The 26,397-nt window shown below is 42.1% G+C and overlaps 1 protein-coding gene across 1 annotated transcript; it reads right to left on the bottom strand.

Annotated features, from left to right (window-relative positions):
• On the bottom strand, nt 1-25,777 carry LOC144503492 (neurexin-4-like). Its single transcript, XM_078227861.1, has 8 exons — nt 25,648-25,777; nt 24,222-24,379; nt 18,642-18,768; nt 16,046-16,231; nt 10,678-10,827; nt 4,342-4,496; nt 3,389-3,515; nt 1-1,788 (listed from the first exon to the last, which is right to left on the bottom strand). Exons 1-8 carry the CDS (start codon nt 25,667-25,669, stop codon nt 1,592-1,594), a joined length of 1,122 nt encoding a protein of 373 aa, XP_078083987.1. The 5' UTR covers nt 25,670-25,777; the 3' UTR covers nt 1-1,591.
• Nucleotides 25,778-26,397: the final 620 nt, after the last annotated feature.

The following is a 26,397-nucleotide window of genomic DNA, read 5'->3' as shown; positions in this document are numbered from 1 at the left end:
AATATCTGAACCATATTTGGCATTTATTCTGTATCGTGCACATTACAAAAGCGACATATGAGACTAGGGGTAGCGAAGAAAAACTATACTTAGGATCATTTGTATCTTGTTCATTTTTATATTTTTACGCCAGTATTCCAAGTACAAACAACTTAAGAGTCATTTACAGCACAGAAGGAGGCCATTTGGCCATTAAGTCCATGGTGGAGACATATTCTACTAGACAGAAAATGCTGAAAATATTCAGCAGGTCAGGCAACATCTGTGGAGAGAGAAACTGAGTTAAAATGTTAATGTTTCAAGTCAATGACCTTTCATCAGATATTTCAGATTTCTAGCATCTGCATTATTTCACTTTTGCAAATTATATGTATGTTTACATTGCTAGACATCATTAATTCATACTCCAAATGTAATCCAAATAGATACTTGTTGCAAAATTAACATGTCAATGTAAAACCCAAATCCTAAAATTTAAACTTCAGGTAAAACATTACATTCTGATCAGGTAGCCTTTCATTTGGTTTGTACCATCGGGAGAAAACATTCAAATCCATTTTTGGCACTGTTGCATTGCTCTGTTAATCTCTGAAACCAAAGGAGTTTATGTTGGTGAAAGTGAATAAGTCAGTCTTCATGTTAAGTACCTGAATGATGTTGATGTTACAAAGATTAGTGATACCTTCTTTGCAGAGCTAATAAAAGATATGATGTTGACTTTACTGTCATTCTTATATGATAAAAAAGTTTTAGATTTTAAAAATCTATGATTATAATAGAATAAAACATACGAGACTAGAGGTCTTAATAGAATAAAACATACGAGACTAGAACTTTTTATCTATTTCAGATAAGGGTGCACCATTTCTAACGGTATCACCAAAGTGTACAGCTTGGATAGATAGTATGATTTATCATGAAGAGTTCCTTCATCTGTTCTCCAAATGTAGTCATTGCTATCACAATTGCAGAGCATTCCTGGGACAGAACAGGAGAGATTGAACAGGCTTGGGCTCTTTTTCTAAAATAGAGATAACTGACATCGACCTGATGAAGTCTTCAACATTATAGAAAGGATTTGATGTAGTCATTGTAGAGAAGATATTTTCACCAAAGGCTGAGATCAAAACCAGGGGCCATAAATGTAAGGTAGCAACCAATAAATCCAACAACAAAAAAATTAGGAGAAAACTTATTTGACTAAAATGTAGTAAGAATGTGAAACATGCTCCCACAAAGAATAGGAGGAGTGAAAATAGTTAAGGTGGAAAAGTAAATGAGGGAGAAGAAAATGGAAGGATATGTTGATTGGATTGGGTGAAAAGGGAGGGAAGGAAGCTTAAATAGACAGCAACATAAAACTTATATGTGCCAAATGATATGTTTATGTGTTGTAAATCTTATATAGGAATTTCAGAGGTAGCTGCACTTTGTGAAAGTGTATACAGACCTAACAAGACTGAATACTAGATTTTTCTTTATTTTTAAACTTCTATAAAATTCTATTTCTCTCTTGGCTGGAAACAAGGGATGTAATATGTTAATCTTTGGTTGACCATTGCCAGTCCCTTCACAACGATTGGTAGATCTTCTATGTTCCAGCTTTTCCTTTGCACATAAACTTTCCTATGGTATAAAAGGCCATTTCTAACGGTGCACCCTTGGTATCACCAAAGTGTACAGCTTGGATAGGTAGTGATGATTTATCATGAAGAGTTCCTTCATCTGTTCTCCAAATGTGGTCATTGCTATCGCAATTGCAGAGCATTCCTGAGACAGAACAAGATTCTGGAGGAGCAACAAAAAGAATTGATGACTATCAATTCATATAATGATGCATGCATTTTAACTGAGGTATTCATCATATTGTATCTTGACATGGATATGGACTATCCCTAGATATGAACCAGAGAGGTGCTCTTTCATTGTTGAGTTCAATCCATAACTTCATCATCCTTATAGCATGGTTGTTCAAAAGCTCTCCTCACCAACCTCCTTCATATATGTAATCCATTTGCTCAGAACTCTACCCTTCACTAAATTGCTCCAGGACTTTGACCCTGCCTCTTGCTTTAATCTTTTTACCAACTCCGTCCCATCATACTTTATTTTGGCTTCACCATTGGTGGTGAGGACTATGATCAAAATGTCCTAACACTCCAGAATTCTCTGAAACTACTCTGCATTGTGTTTCTCATTGTATCTCTACCTTTCCAAAACTTCCTCAAAGTTTATCTCTTTGAGCACATTTTCAGCCTTTTCTCCATGATAACTGCCCTCCTCAATTCCCTCACCTGCTTGAGAAAATTTTCAAAAATAGATGTACAATAATTTTGTTTTATTTTGCAATAATTGCATTTACAGTTAATTATTAAAAATCCTTATTTTGACGAAGTCTCTTTCACAGAATGTTACCTTAACGTGAATTTTGGATTCATACATTCTGCAACACTTTTATTTTAAGCTGAGGCAGATTGTTATCTAGAACATTTAAAGTTCTGCATCCTTTCAAACTCTGAATATTCATGCCATAGCTTTAGATTGTTAATCCACAACTTCAAGCTGAATTTAATTTCACAAAGTCCACGTTATAATCGTGTGAACTTTATATGCACAGGTTATCTACTGTGGAGTAATGTGTATTTGTAAATGTTTATTGTGTTAAGATCTATAATCCAGGTTAAAAGTGATCTTCCACAGATAACTATACCATTGATTACTGTTGAAAATATAACAGTAACATAATGCATAAATATTTAGTGTAGATACATTATATTAACTTAGGGGGAATAATGTTTGCATTTTTGCAGAACTATTTTGCAGTTAAACTTAATAGAGCTATTTTCTTGCATAGCCTCAGCAAAAAAGGAGATAATTGGCCTGATTTATTTATCTTGAAGGCTGCAAATCAACTCAATGATTTGAAAGTCCACGCTCATAAATATTCCCCAAAAATTAGGGATTTCAATAACTGTCACCAAGTTTCAAAAGTATGTGCTAGACATCAATTTATTAAAGTGCAGCAGCTATTATTCAAATGTGGCTTCCTCTTTAATCTGTAACTTCAGAGAACAAATCAATTTTTTACGACATTTATTTCAAGTCAGTCTGCGGATCCAATTTTGAATGGAACTGTTGTATAATTTTATATATTGTAACTAATGCAGTGAAACTACTGTTAAGTTAAAACTAAACAAAAATATTTGTCCCATAGTGAAGCAGAAGTGGAAATATTTTAACTCAGCTTCATAAAGATGATGCATACGTTTTTACACAAAAAAATAAACAAAGTGGGATCTTGTATTTTTTAAATTAACCTTAAAATAAAATACTCCATATTCCAGAATAGATACAAGCAAAGAGCAGCTTGTTTGAGCTCCACCAGTACCTGTCATTCCACAAGCACAGCCACCGCTTTCTGGACTTGCACCTCCCCAGTAGGACATTCTCCTTCCATCCCAGGACATCCACCAGCCCCAGCCTGCTTGGATGAAGCGGATATGGCGACAGTCCAGCTATAGGCACAATAAGATTTTGATTTGATTTATTATTGTCACATGTATTAGTATACAGTGAAAAGTATTGCTTCTTGCACGTTATACAAACAAAGCATACCGTGCATAGAGAAGGAAAGGCAAGGGTGCAGAACGTAGTGTTACAGTCATAGCTAGGGTATAGAGAAAGATCAACTTAACGCGAAGTAAATCCATTCAAAAGTTTGATGGCAGCAGGGAAGAAGCTGTTCTTCAGTCGGTTGGTATGTGACCTCAGATTTTTTCCCGACGGAAGAAGGTGGAAGAGAGTATGTCCTGGGTGCTTGGGATCCTTGATTATGCTGGCTGCTTTCTGAGGAAAAGTGATAATGATAGTAGCACTACGCCATTGCCTCCCCATAATATCACCTCCACAAAATTATTTGAGTTGGGAGGGTGGCAGAGGAAAAGGTTATTTCCATCATGTTGATGAGCATGTGACTACATTCATATCTTTAGATCAAGTGAAGCCATTAAAGAAACAAATGCAAACCGCCAAAGCACATATTGGAGGGCACCACCAGGTTTGAAGAGAGTAAAAGAGCAGAATGGAAAGCTGACTGAAAGGAAAATCAGTCATTGTGGGTTCATCATTGCCCGGTCAGTGCTCCAGGCAAATGTCAGGACAATCCAACGGTGGAATCAGTCCTCAAATAAACTTAGAAGTTGTACTGAAGTAACAGCAGGTCTGCGTTTTAAAAGCCTGAAACTTGTATGAGGATGGTGTGAGAACTGTGCCTGGGAGAATTCTAAAAAAAATGCATTGATTTCAAACTATGACTTTTTAGGACTTGTACAGTGCTCTCACCTTAACATGTTGCTCACAGGATTCAGAAATCCGTGTGAGGGCATTCAGCTGAATTAGTTCCACTTCATAGTTTATCTCTCTTCTATAACAACCAGGTTCCTCACAGGGAGATACTCTTGTCCGTCCTTCACTGTCATGGCTTACAATGGTTATACCTGCACCAAACACATAATAGTCAGTGTTTCATTGAAAACTCTTGAATAGGGTCTTTGTTACAAATTGTGACCAAAATTGTCCTACCAATTGCTGCTGATTTTGTGTCAACAGAATGTGTTTTGATGTAAAGACATATTTAATATAATCTGCTGGATCCCACTGGTTTATAGTCATCTGATGAAATGGAATAATTGATAAAATCCAATGCAATTCACTTAGCAACTTCAACCTTAGTTAACTCCCATTTTCTTAGTGGGAGGGGAATTGCCTGCTGGGTCCAATAGTTTATGAAGGCGGAGAGACTAATTTTCTTACAATATATGGAGCCTACATCATATTACAGCTCAGAGAGATCTGCATTCTGGATGTTAACTGTGTTCCTCACACTCTTTCACATTGTCTAATTTGTGTCCTTTTCACTAAAATCTGATTAGGCATCACTTACTTTCTCACGTTCTCCCTTTTCCCCACCCTTTGTTTCATTTAGTTCCATTAAATAGTTTGCTTTATCTTCCAGCTTCCTATTCTGATCAATGGCCAATATTTGAAACATTAACATCTTTCTCAGAGTGGAGCAGCACTGCGACGCACAAATGTAGCAGTCAGGCTGGGCTGAATGGTAAATGTTGTAACAATACTTTCAATGATTTGCCAAATTTTGAGGGAGTGTTGCTCGGGCTGCAGTGGAGAGTGACAGTTGGTGTCTCAGTGAGGGAGTGCTGCTCGGGCTGCAGTGGAGAGTGACAGTTGGGGAAGTGTGGGGAAGTTGTTTTTTTTTTTTTGTTTTCTTTTTTTCTTGCTGGTAATGGCTTCAGGGATGGCAGTTCAGGCAGTATGCTGCATCTCCTGTGGGATGTATGTGGTGAGGAAATCCAGTAGTGTTTCAGGAGATTTTAGTTGTAAGAAGTGCATTAGATTGCAGCTTCTGGAGGAGCGTGTAAAGGAGCTGGAGGGGGAGGTAGAGGAACTCCGCATAATTCGGGAGGCGGAGGTGGAAGTTGATAGGAGTTATAGAGAAATAGTAACTCCTAGAAATGAGGCTTGGGTCAATGCCAGGAGGAGGGGTAAGAAGCAATCGGGAAGACAATCCCCTGGGGCGGTTCCCCTCCATAATAGGTTTTCGGTGCTGGAGGCTACAGTTGAGGAGGAATCAACTGAGCATAGAGAGCAGATCTCTGGGGGTGAGCCGAGTGAGAAAGCTCAGGTGGTTAGGGGCTGTAAAAGACTGGGCCTTGTGATTGGGGACTCCACAATTAAGGGGACAGATAGGAGGGTCGGAACTAAAGGTAGGGACTCAGGGTTGGTGTGTTGCCTACCAGGGGCTGGGGTCCGGGATGTGTCTGACAGGGTATTCAGGACTCTTAGGGGGGAGGGAGATAAACCACAAGTTATTGTACATGTGGGGACACACGACATAGGGAGGATAGGGGAAGGGGATATTAGGCAGGGATTTATGGAGTTGGGGTGGAAACTAAAGGCCAAGACTGACAGAGTGGTTATCTCTGGACTCTTGCCTGTACCACGGGATAGTTTAGAGAGGAATAGGGAGAGGGAAGGTTTGAATTCATGGCTGAGGGGATGGTGCAGGAGGGAGGGGTTCAGGTACTTAAGCAATTGGGGCTCGTACTGGGGAAGGTGTGACCTCTATGAGAAGGATGGTCTACACCTTAATCAGAAGGGGACCAATATCCTGGGGGGTAAATTTGCTAAGGCCATGCAAGGAGGTTTAAACTGATTCGGGGGGGGGGAGGGATCCTGAGTAGTGGGGCTGAAAGTGAGGGATGCATGGATGGGGACTGCAATGCACGGCATTGCAGAGGTGGGGTGGAGCAGGGTTTGAAATGTGTATACTTCAATGCCAGGAGTATTCGCAATAAAGTGGGTGAACTTGCAGCGTGGATCAGTACCTGGGACTTCGATGTTGTGGCTATTTCAGAGACATGGATAGAGCAGGGGCAGGAATGGATGCTGCAGGTCCCGGGGTTCAAATGTTTTAGTCGAAGTAGGGAAGGAGGTAGAAGAGGGGGAGGGGTAGCATTATTGGTCAGAGATTGTATCACAGTGTCAGAGAGGAGGTTTGATGAGGACTTATCTGTTGAGGTAGTATGGGCGGAGATTAGAAATAGGAGAGGAGAGGTCACCCTGTTGGGAGTCTTTTATAGACCTCCTAAAAGTTCTAGAGAGGTTGAGGAAAGGATTGCGGAGTCAATCCTGCTTAGGAGTGAAAGTAATAGGGCAATTGTTATGGGGGATTTTAACTTGACTAATATTGACTGGAATTGTTATAGCTCTAGCTCGTTAGAGGGGTCAGTTTTTGTTCAAAGCGTGCAGGAAGGTTTTTTGACTCAGTATGTAGACAGGCCAACTAGAGGTGAGGCTATATTGGATCTGGTGCTGGGAAATGAGCCAGACCAGGTGCTAGACTTGGAAGTTGGTGTGCATTTTGGTGATAGTGACCACAATTCGGTTACGTTCACCTTAGTGATGGAAAGGGATAGGCATGAACCTCGGGCCAGTGGTTTTAGCTGGGGGAAGGGTAATTATGAGGCTATTAGGAGAGAATTAGGAAACATAGGTTGGACTAGGAGATTACAGGGACTGGGAACGTCCGACATGTGGAGTTTTTTCAAGGAGCAGCTACTGCGAGTCTGTGATAGATATGTCCCTGTCAGGCAAGGAGGAATTGGTAGGGCTAGGGAACCGTGGTGCACCAAAAAAGTTTCTTTGTTGGTTAAAAAGAAAAAGGAGGCTTATGTTCGGATGAGACGTGAGCACTCGGGTAGTGCACTAGAAAGCTTTAGATTGGCTAAGAGGGAGTTGAAGAGCGAGCTTAGAAGGGCTAAAAGGGGACATGAGAAGACTTTGGCGGATAGGGTTAAAGAGAATCCTAAGGCGTTCTATAGGTATGTCAAGAACAGAAGGTTGGTTAGGGCAAGTTTAGGGCCAGTTATAGATGGCAGAGGGAAGTTATGTGTGGAACCGGAGGAGATTGGTGAAGCATTGAACCAATATTTCTCTTCGGTGTTCACGCAAGGGGACATGAATATAGCTGAGGAGGACACTGGGTTGCAAGGGAGTAGAATTGACAGTATTACAGTTGATAAGGAGGATGTGCAGGATATTCTGGAGGGTCTGAAAATAGATAAATCCCCTGGTCCGGATGGGATTTATCCAAGGATTCTCTGGGAGGCAAGAGAAGTGATTGCAGAGCCTCTGGCTCTGATCTTCAGGTCGTCGTTGGCCTCTGGTATAGTACCAGAAGATTGGAGGTTAGCGAATGTTGTCCCATTGTTTAAGAAGGGGAACAGAGACTTCCCCGGGAATTATAGACCGGTGAGTCTCACTTCTGTTGTCGGCAAGATGTTGGAAAAAATTATAAGGGATAGGATTTATAGTTATTTGGAGAGTAATGAATTGATAGGTGATAGTCAGCATGGTTTTGTGGCAGGTAGGTCGTGCCTTACTAACCTTATTGAGTTTTTTGAGAAAGTGACCAAGGAGGTGGATGGGGGCAAGGCAGTGGACGTGGTATATATGGATTTTAGTAAGGCGTTTGATAAGGTTCACCATGGTAGGCTTCTGCAGAAAATGCAGATGTATGGGATTGGGGGTGATCTAGGAAATTGGATCAGGAATTGGCTAGCGGATAGGAAACAGAGGGTGGTGGTTGATAGTAAATATTCATCATGGAGTGCGGTTACAAGTGGTGTACCTCAGGGATCTGTTTTGGGGCCACTGCTGTTTGTAATATTTATTAATGATCTGGATGAGGGTATAGTTGGGTGGATTAGCAAATTTGCTGATGACACCAAAGTCGGTGGTGTGGTAGACAGTGAGGAAGGGTGTCGTAGTTTGCAGGAAGACTTAGACAGGTTGCAAAGTTGGGCCGAGAGGTGGCGGATGGAGTTTAATGCGGAGAAGTGTGAGGTAATTCACTTTGGTAGGAATAACAGATGTGTTGAGTATAGGGCTAACGGGAGGACTTTGAATAGTGTGGAGGAGCAGAGGGATCTAGGTGTATGTGTGCATAGATCCCTGAAAGTTGGGAATCAAGTAGATAAGGTTGTTAAGAAGGCATATGGTGTCTTGGCGTTTATTGGTAGGGGGATTGAATTTAGGAGTCGTAGCGTTATGTTGCAACTGTACACAACTCTGGTGCGGCCGCACTTGGAGTACTGTGTGCAGTTCTGGTCCCCACATTACAGGAAGGATGTGGAGGCTTTGGAGAGGGTGCAGAGGAGGTTTACCAGGATGTTGCCTGGTATGGAGGGGAGATCCTATGAGGAGAGGCTGAGGGATTTGGGATTGTTTTCGCTGGAAAGGCGGCGGCTAAGAGGGGATCTTATTGAAACATATAAGATGATTAGAGGTTTAGATAGGGTGGATAGTGATAGCCTTTTTCCTCTGATGGAGAAATCCAGCACGAGGGGGCATGGCTTTAAATTGAGGGGGGGTAGTTATAGAACCGATGTCAGGGGTAGGTTCTTTACCCAGAGGGTGGTGAGGGATTGGAATGCCCTGCCAGCATCAGTAGTAAATGCGCCTAGTTTGGGGGCGTTTAAGAGATCCGTAGATAGGTTCATGGACGAAAAGAAATTGGTTTAGGTTGAAGGGTCACAGTTTTTTTTTTAACTGGTCGGTGCAACATCGTGGGCCGAAGGGCCTGTTCTGCGCTGTAATGTTCTATGTTCTATGTTCTAAATACTGAAACAGAATGTGCCATATGCTGTGTTAAACCTTTCAGACCTGTTTTTTTCTGGAAGGCAGCTTTGTGAAAATAGATGAAGCATGACATTTTGTATTTTCAACAATTACACATTTTTCCTTTTAATGATATAGAATAGCTCATGCATAGTATAGCAAAAAATTAGTGGATGGCAAAATTACTCCATTCATCAGAATATACTACTGTGAATTTTGTCATTCAGACATGAGGGTTGTACATTAAAATACAGTTCCTGCTCACAACACTGCCTTTCAGGAAGAGATGGATATGACAGGGTTAACACAGTTTATGGCAGGTTCTGTTTCTGTGATTGGCAAGTCATTGATTGGATCCGATAACAGCTTTCACCATTCAACTAGGCTTGACTGCTGCACTTATGTCTCATGCTGCCAACCATGCAGCGTTTCACCAGTCGCTGCATCACTCAGAATGGTACCAAAATCGGAGATGGGGGAATTCAGATTGATTTAAGTTGACATGGTTGGGGACCAAGTCAGTGTCTCAGAAATTTTCCAAATTTAGTTTACAAAGCTAATGTCAAATTTATCAACTAGACATACAAACAAACGTCCTTTTTGTAAATTCATCTGAGTAAATGTTTGTCTGATTTTAGTATTCAGCTGCCTGACAAACTAAACATCTGGGCCAGAATAGCAACAGTCCTCACCCTCCAACAACAACCTCTCTCTGCCAGCCAGTTTCCATTTCCACCATCCAGGATTTTCATTAGTTATTTTTGATTGAAAAATCATGTGCAGATATACATGACGTGTGGAGACTAGTACTGCAGTTTGCTGACTGTAGGAGCATCCATATTATCTAATCCCTGGAAATCTAAACCTGTGTGGAAGTACTACATCTCAGAAAAGTTAATTGGCGGGGTTTTACAGCTATGCTCATCCTGAAACCATAAAATCCTGCCTGAAGAACAGACCTTTCCATGGTCCGCCCCTCGCCTACTCCAATTCCCGTGGTGGGCGGAGAAGGGAAAATTCACCCCAATGTTTTAACATAATTGCCCTGCTGAGAGTATCTCTGGTAAACCTGTGCTATTATTTAATTATGTGTATTGAAGTATTTAAGTTTAGATTTCATCATTAGATTCACCTCCTGAGGTTCTTTAGGCTAGCAAGAATGTGATGCTATTAAAATGTATCATGTGTGGGTTAGGTTGACCACGCTAAATTGCCCCTTAGCGTCAGTGAGACTAGCAGGGTAAATACATCGGGTTATGGGGCCTGATTGTTGTCAGTGCAGGCTTGATGGGCTGAATGGCCTCCTTCTGCACTGTAGGGATTCTATGAAGGATAAACTACAGGTGGGCTGGTTGACTTGAAAGGCCTGTTATTGTTCTGTGATTTTGAAATCAGCTCAGTTGATTGTGGGCTTGTGTTTGGACCTAGAGCATCTTATGTTGGCTAATATTGCTTGTCATTTTGACAGAGTCTAATTACCAGTCAACTGGTCAGAGGTCATATCACAGAAAACTTCAAACTGCGAAACTCCTATTCCAACTCCATCCGGGTCGATGATGTAATGTTGTGATTTCTGGAACCCTGCTTCCTTTAATGCAGCACACGACTCCAGCACTGAGACTCTGGATCCTGTAAACCACAACACAGTCCAGATTTAAAATTGGCTGGATAAAGAAGATTTATATCAAGTATCATCACCTTAATGGAAAAGGATTGTCAGCTTTGGTTTCTACCTTCACACTCTTCAAGTTTATTTATTAGTCACCAGTAAGACTTACATTAACATTGCAATAAAGTTACTGTGAAATTCCCCTAGTCGCCACACTCTGGCACCTGTTCAGGTTCATGCACCTAACCAGCACATCTTTCTAACTGTGGGAGGAAACCAGAGCACCTGGAGGAAACCCATGCAGACATGGGGAGAATGTTCAAACTCCACACAGACAGTGACCCAAACTTGGAATTGAGTTCAGGTCCCTGGCGCTGTGAGGCAGCAGTGCTAACCATGTGCCACCATGTATTATGCTTAGGGGGTGCAAGGGTAGAGGAACTGAATGCTTGGCTGAAGAGATGGGAGGTTCGAGAGATCCTCTGCTGGGGAGGAAATTCTAGTAGGTAATACCCCAATAGCTGATGGCTCCATGCCAAACACAGGGTGGGGGGAGTGGTGATATTTAAATGTCTGAGTCAAAGGATCAGAATGGGGAGATACGGGTCTGGAGGAGATAATCAAGATCAGATTTGGCAAAGCAAAGGAAAAGTTTTATATTTAATATTTAAGGTGTTGGATGGGGAGCTGATGTAAGGGAAGGTGATGAAATAAATCCTGAAGTGAAAATTCCACAAGCACACATGTTTGAGGCAATATATGTATTGTGTCAGACCAAAACCATTGTTGTCCATCTGGCCAATCGCCGTTTAAGAAATACCACATCCCAATAGCTGCCCTATCCTCAGGTGTCAGCTATGTTTCGTTATTTACTGCTTCCTTTCCATACACTCATCATCTTTCTGCAACTAAATTCAACTGCCTTTTCAGTCCTCCTCTTCCTCTTGTTGCTTTGAGTGTGCGTTCTTTAGAATTTTGAATTCCGATAAGGTTAATATCAAGTGTTTTCTTCTCCACTGTAAACATTCAAAACTTCCACAATCTCTCTTCCTAATTCGTTCTTAATCCTGGTGATCAATTTAGTGCTCTTCATTACATCTTCTCCAATGCTTAGATGTCTTTCATATGATTGATTGTACACAGTCCCCCCTCATGGGGTTGAGCTAGTGCCCTATCACTGAAATATGTGCTTTATTACTTTGTTTATACATCCCAAGATCCTGGTTTCCCCTCTTTACTGCTGCACAGTGTGTTGATACCTTCAGTGATTTATCCCCCAGTGTTTGCCAATCACTCTCCTGTATTTTGCACTGAAAAATAAGGCCATCTATCTTATGTTGCAACTATTCATTACCTTCTCAGCAAAGATAGGCATCTCTTTGCTGAAACTAACCCTGGCTGAACAGTTTCCTCCTTTCCTAGAAATAGTCCGAACGTAATGTGGTTCTTTTTACACCATCCCCTTAATTTCTTCACATAATTTATTTCTCTCTTCCTATCTTGTGCACTCTTAGTAATCCCAAGATTCTTATCCTGGAGATTTTTGTATATTCCTTGCCCTTTAAATCTTAATTTAAACATCCTGAACCCGCTTTTTATCAATACATAGTTGATTCCTAAGTGAACTAAAACCTCTGACAATTCTTCCTCCTTTTTGTACAGTTTCTCTACCTGCTCCATTCTGTCATCAGCTCTTACTTCAACGACTCCCAGCCATAACTGTAAAAAAAAAACTACTGGTCCTTCTATTTATAGTCTTTATAATTATGACCTTTCTGTTCTGTCTCCCTTTTCTTCCCTCAGATAATCCTTTGCTTCATTATGCCGTGATAACAATCTTGACTACCCTCCCTGACTCACCATCACTCTCTGCTGCTTAGCAATTAAAAACCATGTACCTACAAAACAGTGTTAGAAGTCCAAAATGCGCAGGTTAGGTGGGTTGCCCATAGTAAACGCGTAGGGTTATAGGGATAGAGTTGGGGAAGGAGGGTTGAACCTGGGTAAGATGTTCTGTCAGAGAGTCGGTATAGACTCAGTGGACTGAATGGCCTCCTTCTGCACTGTAGGGATTCTATGGGATTCTAAGATTATGACTGCCCTCATTTTTATGCCCCTGTTCCCATCATTGGCAGTCATTTACTTACCATTTCATTTCACTATCCAACTCGACGGTTTTTCAGTCAGTGGGATGACGCCAATGTGACGTGGGTGTTCCCCCATCCCATGGCTGAAATGTTTTCCTGCACTGGGGTTCCCACACCTCCCGGTGTAAATGTCTGGTGCGCAACTACCTCTACTCCAGTGGCTTTCCTTGCATTTAATCAAATGGCCAGCAGCACTCTGATCCCAGCAGCGCCACCAGGAGTGGTGGTTACTGCTAGGACTGCAAGAAATACCCATTAAAGATTCTTATTGAAGCCAGCACTGTGGCATCACTGGGGTCAGGGCTTGACCAAGTAGGTGGAATGGAGTGCAGGGCTGGTGTCGACAAGTGACAGGGGTGTGTGCGGAGTGCTGTTGGGGTTATTCTGATGGCTCAAGAGAGCCAGTAAAAGAAGATAACCCTCCCCTCCGCACTTTGTGTGCCGCCAACTCGAGTCATGAAAGCTGCTGAGCTTCACACTTGGTGCCAGCCTCCACCACTGTGGGAAATATTGCAGTGAGACAGGGTGAGACCTTATTAATTGGCCACCCAAGGGTCTCAATTAACCCGTGGGCAGGCCAGCTGCTTGACACCTCACCTGCAAAATTGTGACGGGCAGGTCTAGGTGGGTAGGCTCCAAGAATGGCACCCATCATATTTTATACCCCCTGTTCACCTGCCAGCCTCGCGCTTCCCAAGGAAATTCAGCTTCATAAGTTGAATTTCATAGACAATTGTTCCCAATGTTCTAATCAAGAGTCACAGTCCTTTAACAATTCCTGCAAGTGTAGTTCCCCTATATAACCCATGGGTACAGGATTGCCCACATCTTGCACATTACCCAGCTAACCCTGATACCCAGTCTTGTGATCAAACCATCTTGTAAATAACTACAGTTGACTCAGCAAGAGCTACCAATCCTTGCCAAACTTTCTAAGGGAGGTAAGATTAAAGAAACAAAGAGAAAGAACTGCATTTATATGCTGTCGCCAAAGTCTAACCAACTAGAAAGGAAATAATGACAATTAAACTCTAGTTTCCAGTAATTGGTTTAAAAGCAATGTAAGGAATTGACCTGGGAACAGACGGTCTCCTTTTAATTTTACTTTTGAGAATTGTACTTAAAAGTTAAATTACAATAATGATAGGTAATTCTGTAATGATAGGTCATGTGGCGCAGTGGGTAGTGTCCATGTCTAGGAGCCAGAAGCTCTGGGTTCGAGTCCCACCCCAGGACCTGATGGTCAAGGAAGGTCACCACCCGGCCAAACAGACTGAATATCAACCAGCAAAATCCTTCCAATACGCCAATGGCTGGTGGTAAGAGCTGGAGAGATTCCAGGTCAGCCATGCTTGATGAGGAGTGGCGCCCCTCAAGAAATAGGCCTCTGGCAACAGGCTAGTGATTTGTTCCAGGAAAAACCTCGCTATAGGAACAATTGGAAATCTGCCTTGTGTACCACTAGCTGTGGGGAGAGAAACAACTACTCTAATGTGGGTTGTGAGAAAAGGGCAACAAAGAATTAACATATTCTTCAGATAGAAAGTATCTTGTGTAAAATCTGGTTTTAATAAGTTCACAGTAAAATTATGAATTATTAGGAAAGGAAAAATATGTTACAAAGCCATGTTCTTTTTTTTGTCCTTTGTGCTTTCTGAGGTTAATCATGTTTCCAGTTTGTAACTAATCAGTCAACTTGCAAGAACATCTGCAGTTCATAAAGTCTGTCAGCAAATCTACAACAACCACTGAATGAGTATTGCACAGCGGAGTAATAAAACATTAGTTGCAATTGCGCCCTAGATGTTTTTTGACTATGGGAAGATTTACAGCTGGATTTCTCATACTGCAAGAGATCTAACATGTCAGGAAAAGTAGTGGCTGTGAATCAAGCTGTAATCAAATCAGAGGCACAAACTTCCACAAGATTTACACACTATTAAATCAAAGTTAAAATCGAAATATTGGGTTCATAAATCTTTTAAACGGGCCTTTTGCCTTGAGTTTTTCAAAACATTTAAACATCTCAACTTTTTTCTTCTCACAGCATCGCTGCTACTGAAATGTAAGTGTTACTCTGCTGGTAATGAAATTGGACACATTCCACAGTAAATTGGTCAGAAGGGCTGAGGAGGAAAGTCCGGCAGGACCGAGATGCAAAGATCTCTGCACAGAAGAGCATCGGCGATCAGTCATGACGTGGGTCCAAGCTGGGCAGAGATACAACCACTCCTGGTGCCATAACAATATAACACCAAGACGATCACTTTGTCCATTTCCACAGCTCCAATCTCCTTTCAGCCCTAGGCAAGAAGAAACCAACTTCTCAGTCCTTGTGGGAACGGAAATGAAAATGGGCCCTACTGAGATGTCCAAGCTAAAGTCATTGCCTGGAAGTCTCTGGAATTGCCTGATCTAATTTTTCATTATACTCAACACTTTGACCCCTTGTGGATCACACGCAGAGCTGCACCACAGTTTTTAAAATCATCTTTACAGATTCATTCTTGTATGTTTTCATATTAATATTTGTGATGTCATGACTTTGTCCTTATTCTCCTCTTTTTGCTCAAAATTATTCCCGCCCACCCCAATTTAACTTGATTCCATTGGGAAGGAGCGACAGGCATTAGAACATACCAAAAGCACCTCTGATATATCTTCCTCAACCTCAATGATGAGCAAAGCAAGAGTCCTGGATGTTAACTCTAACTCTTACTATGTAATCAAGAGTTGGCCATGTCAGTTTTTAGACTTCTGGGTTTTGATTGATGCAAAACTACAGAGTCCAAATGTGTTCTTAGCTTCTTGTGACAGCTTTCCATTTAGCATATTAATGACCACCCCCTCTCCCCTACAAGGAGATGGGGATTTCTCAGTCCTGTGGCAACCAATGTCATTCAGCCTGACCACTTGCATTCCCAACATGGTCACAGAGATCAGTTAACAGTTCTACTCTCTTACCCTTGGTTCCTTCAGATATTTATCCAGTTGTATTGTTTGTTACTTTATGATGGATTTCAAACTGCTTCAGCAGCCCTAGACTTTGCAATGAAATGAGTTTCACTTTTGTGTTCTAAGCTGACCTTACCCTGTCCATGACAATGAAGTGGGCCAATCTTGTGAAACGCCATCTCCACAGGTACATCTCTTGTATCTCCAAATCTCACTTCCTGCACAGGAAGGACGGTTTTGTCCGTCAGATATCCTTTATCTTGTCTCCAAACACCATCATTTGCATCGCAGTTGCATGTGGAAAGACCCAGGGCACAGTTGCCTGGGAAGAAAGTTATGCTAGATATTTTAATGCCTCACTGCATTGAAACAATTTTCTGATTAGTAAGTTTTAGCATTTTAAAATAGGACTCCTAAACATACTGTACATGTATCTAAAATTAACTACTAGGATATTCATGCAAAAAACTTCTTCAAATAATACAACCCAGTTGACCAAGTAGCTTTTCAACTGCTTAGAACTGTTTCAAATTGAAGTGTTTGTTGTTTTATACTGTTGATGCGTGAAGACTGTTTCAGTTATATTACATGATGTGGAGATGCTGGCGTTGGACTGGGGTAAGCACACTAAGAAGTCTCACAACACCAGGTTAAACTCCAACAGGTTTATTTGGTAGCACGAGCTTTCAGAGTGTTGCTCCTTCATCAGGTGAGTGAAGGAGCAGTGTTCCGAAAGCTTGCAATACCAAATAAACCTGTTGGACTCTTAACCTGTTGTTGTGAGACTTCTTACTCTGCCAATTATATTGCAGGTTGGCTTCCAGCACACAGAATCATAACTTTCAACGTAGAAAATAGGAGCAAGAATAGACCATTCAGCTCTTCATGCCTGCTCCACCAATTATTATGATCATGGCTGACCATACAACTCAATAGCCTGATCCTGCCTCCTCCCCTCCACCTCCCCCCCCCTCCCCACCCCGCCCTCCACGTATCTTTTGATGTCTTTCGCCCCAAGAGCTATATCTAACTCCTTCTTGAAAACACACGATGTCTTAGCTTCAATTGTTTTCTGTGGTAGCAAATTCCACAGGCTTACCACTCTGCATGAAGAAATTTCTCCTCATATCAGTCCTAAAAGGTTTACCCCTTATCCTTGGACTATGACCCCTGGTTCTGGATTCCCCCACCATCGGGAACATCCTTCCTACATCTACCCTGCCTAGTCCTGTTAGAATTTTATAAGTTACTATGAGATTCCCCCACTCCTCCCCATTCTTCTGAACTCCAGCGAATATAATCCTAAGCGACGCACTCTCTCCTCATACATCAGTCCTGTCATTCCAGGAATCAGCCTCGTAAACCTTTGCTGCACTTCCTCTATAGCTGGAACATCCTTCCTCAGATAAGGAGACCAAAATTGCACACAATATTCCAGATGTGGCCTCACCAAGGCCCTGTATAATTGCAGCAAGACATCTCTCCTCCTGAACTCAAATTCTTTCACAAAGGAATGTGTGCAAATCTTCCCAGAAAGTTAGGAAAGACCCATACAAATCAGCAGTATGAAGTTGTAGCTAACGGGAGCAGCATTGAAACTTAATACAGAAGGGAAAGACAAACTTAGAATAACCAAAATTTATAAACTCAACATTTAGAGAAACTCTCCAGTTCCAAATATAAATTATGACCAATTGTAAAAAAATAATATACCTCACATTATTTCTTATTTTTTAACAGTATCTAGAAACTAGATAATAAAGTATTTGGGAGAGATGTATTATATTCATTTATAATTTGTGAACAAGTTATAAAGAAAGAAAACAACAACTACAGTTTATCTTTTAATTATGCCTTTAGCATAATAAGATTCCTCAAAGTATTCTGAAACAAAATGTAACACCAGCCACGTTAGGAGATATTAGGTGAGTGGACCAAAAGCTTGGTTGAAGAGGTGGGTTTGAAGGAGTCTCTTCGAGGAGGAAAATGAGGTAAAGAGCTGGAGAGATGTAGGGAGGATATTTCAGAGCTAAGGGCCTAGGCAGCTGAAGGCATGGCCACTAATGGTCAGGCCATTAAAATTGGAATCATCAAGAGTCCAGAAGTAGCTGAGTGCAGAAATCTCAGAGGATTGTGGGGCTGGGTGAGATTACAGAAATGGGGAAGGGTGAGGCCATGGAAGGAACTGACAACAAGATGAGAATTTTAAAATGAAGACATTGCTTGAGTGGGAGCCAGCGTAGGTCAATGAGCACAGGGTGATAGGGGAACAGGACTTGGTGCGAGTGAAGAGATGCAGCAGAGTTTTGGATGAGCTCAAATTTACATAAGGTAGGGAGTGGGAGATCAGTTATGAGTGCATTGGAGTAGTCAGGTCTACAGATACCATAGGCTTGAATGAAGGTACCAGCAGCAGATACACTGAGATGGGACTAAAGTACTCAGGTAGAAATTGGCGGTCTTCGTGATGGTGTGAATCTTTGGTTGGAAGATCATCTCCAGATAAAATATGACACCAAGGCTGGGAATGGCCTGGATTAGCCAGGAAGAGGGATGGAATTGGTCAGGAACTGAGTTTGGAGCAGGGACTGAGGACAATGATTTCAATTTTCCCAATAATTTTGAAGGAAAGAAAGGATAACTTGCATTTCTAAAAAGAATGGGGTGTTTCAGATTCATTGACGAGGACAAAAGGTTACCTGTTTTTACCGATTATGCACAGTTCCTCTTACCATTCTCCCCACAAGCACATTTGCCACTATCAGTAGAGGCTCCACCCCAGGAATGTATTTTATGCCCATCACGAGACATCCACCAACCCCAGCTCAGCTTAAGGAAGCGGATATGGCGACATTCCAACTAAACAATACAAAATAGAAAAAGTTGTTTAATGATTATATCCTTATGAGGATGAATAGTCCAGCACATTTCTAACTGCACTGCGGTGTGACAGACAATATCAGCGGTCCAAGTTTGTTGCTTTTCCTATCTGTGCTCTTGTACTGTTTATATCCCCATCCGCTGATGCATAACAGTCCTATCAAGATTCCAATCATGTAAGCAGGTCTGCACAATGAGACTGGAGTTACTTTAACCCTTCAAGTTCCATGATCGAGTTGACTAGAAGGGACAATTGGGACTGCAGCAGGTACACTTGTCAAGAGCCCTCTTCATGGTTTACATACATCAGAAATTGGCACTTCTATGTTTGGAGCCTGTCAATCATTGATATCCCTGCCATTTAGCGTCAGTTTAAAGTAAATCATCTAGTGCATTTTGTCTTTTCTTCCATCTGTAAAATGCAGTGCTTACCAGAGAAACAGAAGAATAAAGATGCTTTTTTCAAAATTAACACATGAAAATTGGTTTGAACAGGTAGAATTAGAAAATTGTACAAATTATGGTGGTGGGTTGGGTGGGGGTGGGAGGGATGGGGTGCTGCCTGTCACTTATCTGCCTCTGCTATTATTTCACCAGTGATGGGGTAAGTGCCAGACAGCCAGCCCAACCTTGGGTCATAGAGTCATAGAGTTATAGAGGTTTACAGCATGGAAACAGGCCCTTCGGCCCAACCTGTCCATGCCATCCTTTTTTTTAAACCCCGAAGCTAGTCCCAATTCACGCATTTGGCCCATATCCCTCTATACCCATCTTACCCATGTAACTGTCTAAATGCTTTTTAAAAGACAAAATTGTACCCGCCTCTGCTACTACCGCTGGCAGCTTGTTCCATACACTCACCACCTTCTGTGAAAAAATTGCCCCTCTGGACACTTTTGTATCTCTCCCCTCTCACCTTAAACCTATGCCCTCAGGTTTTAGACTCCCCTACCTTTGGGAATAGATATTGACTATCTAGCTGATCTGTGCCCCTCACTATTTTATAGAACTCTATGAGATCACCCCTCACGCTCCAGAGAAAAAAGTCCCAGTCTATCCAGCCTCTCCTTATAACTCAAACCATTAAGTCCCGGTAGCATCCTAGTAAATCTCTTCTGCACTCTTTCTAGTTTAATAATATCCTTCCTATGATTGGGGGACCAGAACTGTAAACAGTATTCCAAATGTGGGCTTACCAATGTCTTGTACAACTTCAACAAGACGTCCCAACTCCTATATTCAATGTTCTGACCAATGAAACCAAGCATACTGAATGCCTTCTTCACCACTCTGCCCACCTGTGACTCCACGTTCAAGGAGCTATGAACATGTACCCCTAGATCTCTTTGTTCTGTAACTCTCCCCAACGCCCCATCATTGACTGAGTAAGTCCTGCCCTGGTTCAATCTACCAAAATGCATCACCTCACATTTATCTAAATTAAACTCCATCTGCCACTGGCCCAATTGATCAAGATCCCATTGCAATCCAAGATAACTTTCTCCACTGTCCACTATGCCACCAATCTTGGTGTCATCTGCAAACTTACTAACCATGCCTTCTATATTCTCATCCAAATCATTAATACAAATGACAAATAACAGTGGACCCAGCACTGATCCCTGAGGCACACCGCTGGTCACAGGCCTCCAGTTTGAAAAACAATTCTCGACAACCACCTTCTGGCTTCTGTCATCAAGCCAATTTTGTATCCATTTAGCTACCTCACCCTGGATCCCGTGAGATTTAACCTTATGCAACAACCTGCCATGCGGTACCTTGTCAAAGGCCTTGCTAAAGTCCATGTAGACAACATCAACTGCACTGCCTCATCTACCTTTTTTGTTACCCCTTCAAAAAACTCAATCAAATTTGTGAGATATGATTTTCCACTCACAAAGCCATGCTGACTGTCCCTAATCAGTACTTGTGTCTCTAAATGCCTGTAGATCTTGTCTTTCAAAATACCTTCCAACAATTTACCCACCACAGATGTAAGGCTCACTGGTCTGTAGTTCCCAGGCTTTTCCCTGCAGCCCTTTTTAAACAAAGGCACAACATTTGCCACCCTCCAATCTTCAGGCACCTCACCTGTGACTATCGATGATTCAAATATTTCTGCTGGGGGACCCACAATTTCCTCCCTCGCTCCCACAATGTCCTGGGATACACTTCATCAGGTCCCGGGGATTTATCTACCTTGATGCACTTTAAGACTTCCAGCACCTCCTTCTCTGTAATATGTACACTCCTCAAGACATCACTATTTATTTCCCCAAGTTCCCTAACATCCATGCTTTTCTCAACAGTAAATACTGATGAAAAATATTCATTTAGGATCTCACCCATCTCTTGTGAATCCACACATAGATGACCTTGTTGATCCTTAAGAGACCCTACTCTCTCCCTTGTTACTCTTTTGCCCTTTATGTATTTGTAGAAGCTCTTTGGATTCTCCTTTGCCTTATCTGCCAAAACAATCTCTTGCCGCCTTTTTGCCCTCCTGAATCCTCTCTTAACTCTACATCCCCTATACTCTTCAAAGGATTCACTTGATCCCAGCAGCCTCCTTCTTCTTCTTGACCAGGGTCTCAATATCCCGTGTCATCCAGAGTTCCCTACTTCTGCCAGCCTTGTCCTTCACTCTAAAAGGAATGTGCTTACCCTGAACCCTGGTTAACACACTTTTGAAAGCCTCCCACTTACCAGATGTCCCTTTGTCTTCCCACAGACTCCCCCAATTAACTTTTGAAAGTTCCTGCCTGATTTCATCAAAATTGGCCTTGCCCCAATTTAGAATTTTAACCTTTGGGTCAATGAATAGTGGCTCATAAATAGTGACAAGGTCACTAGTCAAACCTGACTTTGTGCACAGGGGGAGATCCTTCCTATTTAGGGCACCCTGAGCCCCTCAAAGCCCACCCCCGCCTTGATGGAACTCCCACTCTACCCTGACCTCCCATTCGCTGCTCCGCCCACCTTGCTGGAACCTGAGTGACAGGTCCTAGTGAGGTCAGCACACTTACACTGAAGGCGAGCCTCCAGTGACACACCTGTTAGCGGACTGACTGCAGTCCAGCAGTGGCTACTAGCCTTGATGGAGCTGCCAGCCATCTGATTTATCAGCAGCCTTTGGAAGTGGAGCATCCTTCTTAATGGGGATGGAAGGCACAACCACAGGCAACTAACTGCCTGACTATTAGGGGGCAGCACAGTGGCAAAGTGGTTAGAACTGCTGCCTCACAGTGTCAGGGACCCAGGTTCGATTCCCGGCTTGGGTCACTGTCTGTGTGGAGTTTGCACATTCTCCCCATGTCTGCGTGGGTTTCCTCCGGGTACATAGAACATAGAACATAGAACATTACAGCGCAGAACAGGCCCTTCGGCCCACGATGTTGCACCGACCAGTTAAAAAAAAAACTGTGACCCTCCAACCTAAACCAATTTCTTTTCGTCCATGAACCTATCTACGGATCTCTTAAACGCCCCCAAACTAGGCGCATTTACTACTGATGCTGGCAGGGCATTCCAATCCCTCACCACCCTCTGGGTAAAGAACCTACCCCTGACATCGGTTCTATAACTACCCCCCCTCAATTTAAAGCCATGCCCCCTCGTGCTGGATTTCTCCATCAGAGGAAAAAGGCTATCACTATCCACCCTATCTAAACCTCTAATCATCTTATATGTTTCAATAAGATCCCCTCTTAGCCGCCGCCTTTCCAGCGAAAACAATCCCAAATCCCTCAGCCTCTCCTCATAGGATCTCCCCTCCATACCAGGCAACATCCTGGTAAACCTCCTCTGCACCCTCTCCAAAGCCTCCACATCCTTCCTGTAATGTGGGGACCAGAACTGCACACAGTACTCCAAGTGCGGCCGCACCAGAGTTGTGTACAGTTGCAACATAACGCTACGACTCCTAAATTCAATCCCCCTACCAATAAACGCCAAGACACCATATGCCTTCTTAACAACCTTATCTACTTGATTCCCAACTTTCAGGGATCTATGCACACATACACCTAGATCCCTCTGCTCCTCCACACTATTCAAAGTCCTCCCGTTAGCCCTATACTCAACACATCTGTTATTCCTACCAAAGTGAATTACCTCACACTTCTCCGCATTAAACTCCATCCGCCACCTCTCGGCCCAACTTTGCAACCTGTCTAAGTCTTCCTGCAAACTACGACACCCTTCCTCACTGTCTACCACACCACCGACTTTGGTGTCATCAGCAAATTTGCTAATCCACCCAACTATACCCTCATCCAGATCATTAATAAATATTACAAACAGCAGTGGCCCCAAAACAGATCCCTGAGGTACACCACTTGTAACCGCACTCCATGATGAATATTTACTATCAACCACCACCCTCTGTTTCCTATCCGCTAGCCAATTCCTGATCCAATTTCCTAGATCACCCCCAATCCCATACATCTGCATTTTCTGCAGAAGCCTACCATGGTGAACCTTATCAAACGCCTTACTAAAATCCATATATACCACGTCCACTGCCTTGCCCCCATCCACCTCCTTGGTCACTTTCTCAAAAAACTCAATAAGGTTAGTAAGGCACGACCTACCTGCCACAAAACCATGCTGACTATCACCTATCAATTCATTACTCTCCAAATAACTATAAATCCTATCCCTTATAATTTTTTCCAACATCTTGCCGACAACAGAAGTGAGACTCACCGGTCTATAATTCCCGGGGAAGTCTCTGTTCCCCTTCTTAAACAATGGGACAACATTCGCTAACCTCCAATCTTCTGGTACTATACCAGAGGCCAACGACGACCTGAAGATCAGAGCCAGAGGCTCTGCAATCACTTCTCTTGCCTCCCAGAGAATCCTTGGATAAATCCCATCCGGACCAGGGGATTTATCTATTTTCAGACCCTCCAGAATATCCTGCACATCCTCCTTATCAACTGTAATACTGTCTATTCTACTCCCTTGCAACCCAGTGTCCTCCTCAGCTATATTCATGTCCCCTTGCGTGAACACCGAAGAGAAATATTGGTTCAATGCTTCACCAATCTCCTCCGGTTCCACACATAACTTCCCTCTGCCATCTATAACTGGCCCTAAACTTGCCCTAACCAACCTTCTGTTCTTGACATACCTATAGAACGCCTTAGGATTCTCTTTAACCCTATCCGCCAAAGTCTTCTCATGGTACTCTGGTTTCCTCCCACAGTCGAAAGATGTACAGGTTAGGTTGATTGGCCATGCTAAATTGCCCCTTAGTGTCAGGGGGACTAGCTAGGATAAATATGTGGGGTTACAGGGATAGGGCCTGGGTGGGATTGTGGTTGGTGCAGGCTCTTAAATGGAACAGGAAGTTAGCACACACTGCTCATTTATTTTTGCATTAGCTCTGACTGTGAAATGGTTGTAATGGTGTGTGAGTTACTTACGCTGATGTACTGTTCACAGTACTTTGAGGTCTCCGTTAAAGCCTTAAGTTGATCCAGGGATGCCTGATTGTAACTAATGGTTCGAGAATAGCACCCTGCATCTTCACATGGAGACACACGCATTCGATCCTCTGAATCATGACCTATCACTGTAATCCCTTCAAAAATAGAGATTGTAATTTTCAACACACAGGCTGTTCATTTAAAAGCAAATGTAATAGTCTATTGAAAGGCTGGGATGAGTTTGTTTTCACTATTGAATTAATCCTTAAAGATTTGTTTGTGCTGCTCTTCTCTTCACACAAATATTTGGTACATTAATTTTGTCCAAACGGTTTCATAATATTCCAAACCACTTCACTTACTTGGTATAAAAATTCAAATTAAAGTATAATCTTTGAACAGAAACACCCTGATCAATACTAGTCCACCCCATAGTAAATGAACAATGTGTAAATCACCCATTTACTTTATGACAGACCCAAAATGCAACTCAATAACATTTCAAAAATTACAAATAAAATACTGACTGAAACAAAATCAGTCTGTGGTGTGCAGTAAACAAAATATATTTGACCTGCTGCCAAATTTATCTAGAGACAAAACAGCAGATTTTGGAAATCTAATCATCATTTTGTTCAATTTTTTTAGAGCTATCTCAAGCATCATCCTGAATTTTACATGAAAATCTCTTAGAATCCTTAATCATAGAGTCCCTACCGTGCAGAAAGAGGCCTTTCGGCCCATCAAGTCTGCACTGACCACAATCCCACCCAGGCCCTATTCCCTCTTCTACACCTATCACAGGAATAGCTAAAATGCTTTAATTTTTTTTAACTTAATTTTTAGTAATCCTTCTCCCGATCAAGGGAGCCATTTTTTTGACATTTCAACTGACAGAGACTATCTGTATTCTGTTTTGGCTCCTACATTGGCATGTTTGAGATCAATTCTGTTCATCATATAAGATCAGCTGGTCCACAAAGAGAATCTAGTCATGGTTATTAGGTACTGAAATGCAACAGCCAATTTATGCATGGTGATGTTCCAGAAACAGCAAGGAGATGAAAGCCTAGTCCATCTGTTTTGATGGTGTTAATTGAGAGATGAACATTGTCCCAGAATCAGAGAAACTCCCTTTAAAACTCTTCTTTAAAAAGTGGCATGTGATCATTTAGTTGTGCCTACTTCCAGGAAATACAAAGAATTTTTTTTTTGCAAACAAAACTAACCTAATCAACAAACTAATTCTCTGTTAAGAGGAATTTTCCTCCATAATTTCCTACAAACCATTTCAACAACACACAATTTTAAAATAATTTATAGGAAACACATAAACGACAGGCTTTTCTTGAAGAATACTCCACAAGCTTGTTGCCAAATGTTTAAAGTATTAATTAGAAGCTGATTACACCGGACTACTAACCTGTTGCAGAGTCAGAGATCATGTCGCATTCCACAGGAAATGGGTCCACTCCACCCTCCAAACCATCAGGATCTATGGTGAAGACCCCAGACTCCAGAATGCCTGCACTCTTTAAAGCTGTACAGGATTCCATAACTGTGATAAGTTCAAAGTAAAATGTGAGCAATATATTTTCACCCTACTGCTTTTTCTCAAAATGTAACCTAGTATTGTCAATTAATATTCAGCTTCGGGTTGCCAGGGTCTATTTGTGATTCTCATGTTTTGGAGTTAGACATTTTGTTGGATTCAGTGTCACTTATTACTCTTTGCAGGCCATCTTTATGTTCTTTACAATGAGCATGGACCTTTTTCTATTGAGAAACCCTATGTGAGACATTTGGTACTAATTAATCTCTTACATGTTGCTTCTAGCATACATCGCAAAAAATCCACCACTGACATAAAAAGTACATTTTTGTCACAATGCTGTTTTAAAAATATGATGACATTTTCATAGAAATCATAGAACCCCTACAGCACAGAAAGAGGCCATTCGGCCCATCGAGTCTGCACCGACCGCAATCCCACCCAGGCCCTCCCCCCATATCCCTACATATTTACCCACTAATCCCTCTAACCTACGCATCTCAGGACACTAAGAGCAATTTTAGCATGGCCAATCAACCTAGCCCGCACACCTTTGGACTGTGGGAGGAAACCGGAGCACCCGGAGGAAACCCACGCAGACACGAGGAGAATGTGCAAACT

Source organism: Mustelus asterias, chromosome 2 (assembly GCF_964213995.1).
Source record: "Mustelus asterias chromosome 2, sMusAst1.hap1.1, whole genome shotgun sequence".
Classification (NCBI taxonomy): Eukaryota; Metazoa; Chordata; class Chondrichthyes; order Carcharhiniformes; family Triakidae; genus Mustelus; species Mustelus asterias.
The sequence above is the reverse complement of the archived record's forward strand: the minus strand, read 5'-3'. Positions and strand labels throughout refer to the sequence as shown.